General features: G+C 64.1%; 1 protein-coding gene across 1 annotated transcript; it reads left to right on the forward strand.

Moving 5' to 3' along the window:
- The first annotated feature begins 229 nt into the window (after positions 1-229).
- LOC112920994 (keratin, type II microfibrillar, component 7C) lies at positions 230-6628 on the forward strand. The gene is made up of 9 exons (XM_026000030.2): positions 230-783; positions 2375-2583; positions 3614-3674; positions 3811-3906; positions 4111-4275; positions 4466-4591; positions 4834-5054; positions 5728-5759; positions 6203-6628. Exons 1-9 carry the CDS (start codon positions 400-402, stop codon positions 6370-6372), a joined length of 1464 nt encoding a protein of 487 aa, XP_025855815.1. The 5' UTR covers positions 230-399; the 3' UTR covers positions 6373-6628.
- Positions 6629-8170: the final 1542 nt, after the last annotated feature.

Consider the following 8170-nt stretch of genomic DNA (forward strand, 5'->3'; position numbering starts at 1 on the left):
AAGGCTCAGGGAACAGGCTCCCCCCAGTCACTGTGCCCATTCCCAGTGGTCAGAGCATGGAGCCCAGCTGAGGCTTCCAGGACCCCTTCCCTTTCTCCGCTTCCAGTAACAATGGGAGGGGGAGAGGCAATGAGGAAGCTTGTTAACAGCTTTGAAGATGAAACAGGCCTGTGGCTGTGGATTGTTGACACAACTACCCTGAAGAGGCAAGCCGGGTTGGCTCTTAAGAGGCCGGGATGATGCCAAGCCAATAAAATGCAGCTATTGTCACCCGGCTGCCCCTTTTAATGCCAGCTGCCCGTGGTGCATAAAAGGGCCTGCCACAGCCCAGGGAGTACAAGCCTCTGGCTCCTTCCTCTGCCAGCTTCTCCACTGTCCAGACACCTTCCCGTCTCCAGCATGACCTGTGGCTTCAGCAACGTGGCCTGCGGATTCGGCCCCAGGACCTTGAGCTGCGCCTCGGCCTGCGGGCCCCGGCCCGGCCGCTGCTGCATCACGGCCGCCCCCTACCGCGGCGTCTCCTGCTACCGCGGCCTCACCGGGGGCTTCGGCAGCCGCAGCGTCTGCGGGGCCTTCCGCGCCGGCTCCTGCGGCCGCAGCTTCGGCTACCGCTCGGGCGGCGTGTGCGGGCCCAGCCCGCCCTGCATCACCACCGTGTCGGTCAACGAGAGCCTCCTGACGCCCCTCAACCTGGAGATCGACCCCAACGCGCAGTGCGTCAAGCATGAGGAGAAGGAGCAGATCAAGTGCCTCAACAGCAGGTTCGCCGCCTTCATCGACAAGGTGGGTGTCCCTGGTCACCCTTCCCGGGCCCCACCCATGCTCACACTCAGGCCAGGCACCGAGGAGGGAGTCAGGGCCGCTTGTTTGCCCATAGATGCCCCCCTCCCTCCCGTCCAGTCCAAAAGGAAGAGGCAGTCATGCGCCCAGGACACGGACGGAAGGACGAGAATAGGATCGGGGCTGCCGGTCTGACGGGGAGGGCACCCAGGAAACCCGTAAGCAGGAAGCAGAAGCAGCAACGTCTCCTGGGGAGCACAGGGCTGTCGCGGGGGTATGCGACCCGTTTGCAAACAGCTGTTCCCGCGGGAAGGCAGTGCCCCCCCCCCCCCCCCCGCCTGCCGCCCCGTGCCGGGGGCAGGCCTGCGAGTTAACGCTGCAGACCGCCTGGGGTGTCCTGGGTCAGGGTCACAGGCGCCGTTTCTCCGCCAGGTGGTTCCCCGGCCGTTAAGCGGGGGCCCAGGATGCTTTGGTGCTTTGTCCGGGTCTGGGGCTCGGGATCCAGGGATGAACAGTGGCTACAGTCCCCACCCTCTGGGCCTCGTGCGGAACAGACGGGAAATGGTCAGGACACGTCGTAAGCCACCTGCAGGTGCCAGTGTCCGGCACAAGTCTGCAGCCACCTCCCCCAGCAAATTGGGGAAACTGGGCAGTGGCACGAGGGCCAGAGGGAGAGGACTCCCAGGCAGGAAGGACCCAACAAGTCTGAAATTCCTAACAACAGGAAGCACCACGGAGGGCATAGGAAAGGACTGGCCAGGGCTGTGGCAACGTTTCTAGACGAGGGGATCGGGAGGAGGAGGAGGGCCAGCCGGGCCAGCCTGGCGGCAGGCAGAGGGACATGCCATTTTCCTGGGGCCCAATGGTCCATCGTTTTTGTTATTGTGAGAGAAGAGCCCCCCGGGGCGGGGCGGGGGGGGGGGCAAACGGTCAGAGTGTGAGTCTTCCTTCTGCTACTGTGACACCTCAGGCGACACCTCAGGTCCCTGGACCTCCAGTTCCACGTCTGTAAAAGGAAAAGGGTCGGTGCCCAGAGCATTCCTGCACCAAAGTCCCAAGGGGAGCTATTATCCTAATTGCACGGTTGCTGCAAGGTCTCCATAGTTGGCACAGGCCTTATTTTTCACCTTTTGCAGTCTGCCTTTCTAGAAAGGGCGGCCCGCTCACCTGCATGCTGACGGCCGCACCTGACCTGGTGTAGCAGCTGTCCAGCACGCAGGCGCCCTTCCATGCCAGGGCTCATTAAAGCCTCTTGGTGAGGAGAGCACGAACCTCCCGCCTGGCGGAGGGGAGACATGCCCTGCCCGAGGACGTGCTCTTAGCAAGTAGCAGCAGAACCTGGACTCTGTGTAGTTTGGCACTTCCCATGGCACCAGGTAATTGCCTAGAAAAGACTGTAGCGAGCTCTCAGGAAGGACTTCCAGATGCGCCGATCAAGCCCTGCTGTGGCTTTGACATACACCTGCTATGTCTGAGAGTTGGGGACCCGCAGGTCCTGGGGCTGGGACCCGGCCTCCCACCTCTTGCCCACCCCCCCCCACCTCCTCCCCGATCCTGTAAGAAGAGATTCTCAGGCTCTGCCTCTGGGTGGCAGGTGCGCTTCCTGGAGCAGCAGAACAAGCTGCTGGAGACCAAGTGGCAGTTCTACCAGAACCGCAAGTGCTGCGAGAGCAACCTGGAGCCCCTGTTCGAGGGCTACATCGAGACGCTGAGGCGGGAGGCCGAGTGCGTGGAGGCCGACAGCGGGAGGCTGGCCTCCGAGCTCAACCACGTGCAGGAGGTGATGGAGGGCTACAAGAAGAAGTGAGTGCTGGAAGGTGCCGGCGCGGGAAAGGGTTTGAAGGAAGCTCCCAGCACATGGGGGGGGGGGGCACGGGGGCATGTCTGGGTCTGAGGCCGGGCCTCTGCCCGAGGCTGGGAAAGAACCTGCACTGTCTTGCCTTCCCCAAGGCTCGCGCGGCCTGCGGAGGGTGCTGGCCCCCTGGGGGACGGAGCTCCCCCTGCCTTCCTATCAGCGGGTCGGGGAATGATGTTGTCTCCCTTCCTCCATCGTCCGCATCCTTAGGCCTCCACTAGCAGTGTCTACAAGGTGCCGGCCGGACGCGGAGAAGGCTGCCAGCAATCCAGGGGCGGGCAGTAGCTGTAGTGCCCGTCCTGGGGGGCTTCCTGTCTGCCGGGAGGCAGGCGTGGCCGAGTCACGGACATAGGCCATCAGTTAGAGAGTGTGACACGTGACGTGGAGGGTGCACACCGGGTACTCTCCGTGTAAGAAGCTGCTTCCCGGGGGGCCGAGTGGCTTCCTTCAGCAACACTCTCCGCCCTGAACTTCCCGGGCCACCATGCTCCCCACATCAGGCTCTGAGCTGGCCCGGGGCTCCCCAGCCCCCCAGCAGGAGGAAGTGGCAGGTTGACTCCTGGTTGGCTGAGTCCAGGAGGGGAGTAACAAAAGGGGGGACCCCACGACCTGGAGCAAAGCCAGGGGCAAGGGGCAGGGGTCAGAAGAGAGGAAATGCAGAACCGGGGTGAGGACACAGGCACCTCTCACTCCCCAGCCCTCTGCACACGCACATGCACATGCACACGCATGTACATGCTCAAGTTCCAGCTCTTACCTCCCATCCCCACTGAGGAGCTCGGGGGTGACATGCACGCGGGGACTTCGGGTCCCCACTGGACCTCAGCAGGCCTGGCCAGGATTTCGTCCTGCCCCATTTCATTCGGAGGTGGGGGGTGACCAGGGAGGGGGTCTGGGGATCAAGCTCCTCAGCACGCACGCTTCGGGGCCAAGCGGAGAGGTGCTCAGACGGGCCCCTGTCCTTCCCGCCCACCTCAGGTATGAAGAAGAAGTCGCACTTCGGGCCACCGCCGAGAACGAGTTTGTGGCCCTAAAGAAGGTGAGTGCCCAAGGCCCAGCCCCCACCCTGAGTCCCCGGACACCCCTCCTGGCTGCCCCGCCAAGGCCACCCTGCCGCCAAGCCCTCGCGGTGCCCTGAGCACGGCTGGCCTCACAGCCCTCTGAACCCCACACAGGAGGTGGACTGCGCCTACCTCCGCAAGTCAGACATGGAGGCCAACGCCGAGGCCCTGACCGAGGAGATCGATTTCCTGCGGCGCCTGTATGAGGAGGTGAGGGGCCGTGGTTCAGGCAGAGAACTGGCAGCCAGCCTGGAAGAGGGGGCCCTGGCCTGGGACTGGTTGGCCTGGGATCGGGCTGAGGCCTGCAGTCATGGGGCTATAGTGGGAGCAGGCGCCGGAGACCAGGGAGGGTTGGGTCCACATGTGCTGGGAGAGGCTGGGGTGCAAACAAGATCTTCCATCCTCCCCCCGCAGGAGATCCGCGTCCTCCACGCCCACATCTCAGACACCTCGGTCATCGTCAAGATGGACAACAGCCGGGACCTGAACATGGACTGCATCGTGGCCGAGATCAAGGCCCAGTACGACGACATCGTCAGCCGCAGCCGGGCTGAGGCCGAGTCCTGGTACCGCAGCAAGGTCGGGGCCCAGCCTCCCCCTGCCAGAGCCCCAGAAGGAGGGATGCTGAAAGGGCTTTGGGTTTTGTGCAGGTGGGATGGACGAGGGAAGGGCAGGCAGCCCTCGGGTTGGGGTGGCAGTTGTGCAAGGTGTGGGGCTCAACGGGATGACCCGTCCTGAGCCTCAGGAGCCCCTGTGCCCCCCCTCCCAGTGTGAGGAGATGAAGGCCACGGTGATCCGGCACGGGGAGACCCTGCGCCGCACCAAGGAGGAGATCAACGAGCTCAACCGCATGATCCAGAGGCTGACGGCCGAGGTCGAGAACGCCAAGTGCCAGGTAGGGCTCACGTTGAGCGTCCCCAGGGCCGCCCAGGCAGTGTGTGCCCCAGGGACCACCCCACTCACACCCCAGCCCATGTGCCTGGCTAGAGGCTCTGGTGTGGCCCTTGAGGGGACCCGGCTGATAAAGGGGAGAGGCCTTTTCCTGGAGGGGGGGCGTGTACGTGGGAGCGACCAGACACATGCAGGAAATGGAGAGAGAGACCCTGGACCATAGCACCCTGTTGTCTGCGCCCCCAGAACACCAAGCTGGAGGCCGCCGTGACGCAGGCGGAGCAGCAGGGCGAGGCGGCCCTCACCGACGCCCGCTGCAAGCTGGCCGAGCTGGAGGCCGCCCTGCAGAAGGCCAAGCAGGACATGGCCTGCCTGGTCAAGGAGTACCAGGAGGTGATGAACTCCAAGCTGGGCCTGGACATCGAGATCGCCACGTACAGGCGGCTGCTGGAGGGCGAGGAGCAGAGGTGAGGCCCAACCCAGCCGCCCCAGGAATTACACCTGCGTCGATCTGCCCATATCCCAGTCAGCCCCGAGAACTGACCCCAAGCCAGACTCTGGGGTCTTGGAATCCCAGATATGAAAAGACTGGACCTTGGACATAGCATAGAGCAGGGGGGAAAATGAAGACTAGTGTCCCTGTGAGGTCTTGAGTCCCAGAGAACCCAGGTCCTTGCTAGGACGCACCTGGACACCTAGACAGACACCCACTCTCATTCCTCAAGTCACGCCATCCCCAAGTCTTGCACAGTCTCCCTGCCTGGTTTCTAGGAGGTCACCTTGCCCAGCGGCAGGCCGAAGTGGCCAAACTGGGACCCTGGCCTCATGTGACTGCCCTGCAGAGCCTTCCCCTTCCATGTGTGCCACGTGCGGTTGTTCAGGTTGTGCCCTGCACAAAGGCAGCCAGCCGAGGAGCCTTGGAGCCTTTTAAGAGCTCAAATCCAGCCCATACTCTGTTTGCCAAACACAGTGTGGCCTGACATTGCTGCAGTGGCCCGAACGGTGCTTTTGAAAAGTTACACGAAGGCGTAAATAGAGGCCGGAAATAGACCTGAGATGGTCCGTTCCGGGATGCAGGATATTCGAGGATCTCACCGTGACTTCTTTTCTCTTCCCCTTTCTTCCCTTTTCCCCACTCAGGCTGTGTGAAGGTGTTGGAGCCGTGAATGTCTGTAAGTATCTTGAGCCCTGGAAGGGAAAATTGTATGTTGGGCGACAAGAATGTTCTGGCTACGAGTGTATGGAAACGCTCGGGGGTGGGGGCAGCGCTTCCAATCATTCGCCCAGTAAATGGGAGTAGGTGGGTAGTGCAGGAGGAGGGACTACGGTTAGCTCGCAGGGAGAACCGGACAGCCTGTCGGGGATGGGGAAGGGGAAGCACACCAGGTCGCCGCAGGAAGGAACCTGAGACGTGAAGCCGAGGCCCAGACAGAGGAAGGGACTTGCCCAAGGTCACAGAGCAGGAGTCTCAGAAGCCAGGGCCCCTGGCTGTGGGGTCAGGTTCCTTCCACGCCCCCAGAAGTACAGCTCGAGGCCCTCTGTGTCCTTCCCTGGAGGGTCAGGCAGGTCAGAGAGGCCACCAGCCCGGCCTCCTGACTTGCCCCCGTTCCTGCAGGCGTCAGCAGCTCCCGGGGCGGGGTCGTCTGCGGCGACCTCTGCGTGTCGGGCTCCCGGCCGGTGACCGGCAGCGTGTGCAGCGCCCCGTGCACCGGGAACGTGGCGGTGAGCACGGGCATGTGCGCGCCCTGCGGCCCGCTGAACACCACCTGCGGAGGGCGGTGTTAGGCGGCCCCCGAGAGAGCCGGAGAAGCCCCCCTGCCTGCCGGACGCACCCGCCAAGGGGCTCTCGCCCTCGTGTTCTGAGAAGACGCCCCCCACGGCTCCTCCGCTCACCTGGGCCCCCCGGAAGTGGCTGCCTTGGCTGCAGGCCCCTCGCGCGGAGAAGGGCTCTCCTGTCCCCGAAGGAGCGCGGCTGATGCCCCCCCCCGCCCGCCTCTCTGGTCTCTTGTCTCTTGTTGTCCCAATAAACTGGGGGACCCGCCTTCTGTGCTGTGCACCTTGCTTTCCCCGAGCCAGCCCGTGTCCGCCGACCCATGAGCCCCAGCGCCACCTGAGCATCCCAGCCGCACACCTGCGGGGCCTTCCCCAGAGCCGCCCTCCCCCGGCCAGGCAGTGCCCACGGGCGCAGCACCCAGGACCGAGTCACACCTGTCGGCCGGGGAGTCTGGGACTTACTCCTCTGACTGGGTCTGGAGGGAGCCAAGGGAGGCCGGGGCCTCCTGGAGGGCAGTGTGCGGGGTGGAGCGTGTGCCTGTGGCCTTGGCCTCCTTCCCCCGCACAGACACCCCATTTTCTTGGCGCCTGTCACTGTCTCCCGTCCCCACGACCACACGCAGGCACCACTCGGGGGCTGCGCCCAGTCATTCCAGACCCAGCCCGTCCCACGCCCACTGCTGCCCATCAACCAAGGGCAGATGAGACCTTGACACCCACCTCTTGCCCCTCCCGGCCCCGTGGGTGGCACAGCCGGGACAGCCTCCTCCTCCCGGGAAAGCCCCGTAGCTGGCGGGAGGACACCGCGCACCCACTTCTCAGCTCCCCGCGCCCCTGCTCTCCTCCTCAGGCGCCTCAGAGCTTCACTCCCAAGGCTGAGAGGGCTCCCCCACCCCCTGTGTGGCCCGGGCTCTCCTGGTCTCAGTTCAGGAAGAGTCCGGGAGTTCTCAGGAGGAAAACCTTGAGAAGCCCCTAGCCCCATTCAGGAGGAACCAGGCCTGGATCAGCCCTCGGTGGGCCCCAGCCCCACTCCTGCCCACCCATCCTCCCGGCCCCACTCCTGCCCACCCATTATCTCCCCACGCTGTCCTAGGAGCCCCTCCTACCTTCCGTCACACCCTCCTTGGATCTCCAGGGCCCTCCCGACTCCTCGCCCTCACCCAAGCCCCCTCGGCTCCCTGGGGCCCTCTCTCCCTCCCCTTTCCGGAGCCCAGAGTCTCGGGCCTCCACTGCCTTGTTCTCCTGATTCCACCTTCTCCCAGGTCCTCAGCGGCTCCCAGGCTGCGCTGCTCCCTGGTTCATGTCCCTCATCCAGACAACCTGGCCCTGGACCGTTCCAGGGCCCTGGGGCCCTTCTCTCACCCCTCTGCACACACGGCCCGGGCAACGACATCAGCCTCTGGCCTTCAGTTGCCCCCACGGTTAATGGGTTAACGGCCTTCCTGGTTCAAATCCTCCACCCGCACTTGCGCATCCCAACACTCCGGCTGCCTGACCTCACTCCCCAGCTTCAGACCCGCTTGCCCCAGTTCCCACTCACATCTCCACTGGGTCTCCCGCAGCCGCCTCTACCCAACAGACCTTCCAGCTGCACTCGCTACTCCACACTCTCCACCGGGACCCCCTCTCTGTCCCCTGGCAAGGTCATCAACACCGTTGCCCAGACCTATGATCTACCCTCAACCTAACCCCCAAGTGCTCTCCTCTTCTACCTCCTCAGTACCCCCACCCAGTCCGTCTCTTTCCTCTCTCTCTGTCTCTCTGTGCCGCCGCCACCCACATTCTGGCCCCACCATCTTGGCCTGAGGGC

This window comes from Vulpes vulpes, chromosome 8 (genome assembly GCF_048418805.1).
Source record: "Vulpes vulpes isolate BD-2025 chromosome 8, VulVul3, whole genome shotgun sequence".
In the NCBI taxonomy this organism is placed as follows: Eukaryota; Metazoa; Chordata; class Mammalia; order Carnivora; family Canidae; genus Vulpes; species Vulpes vulpes.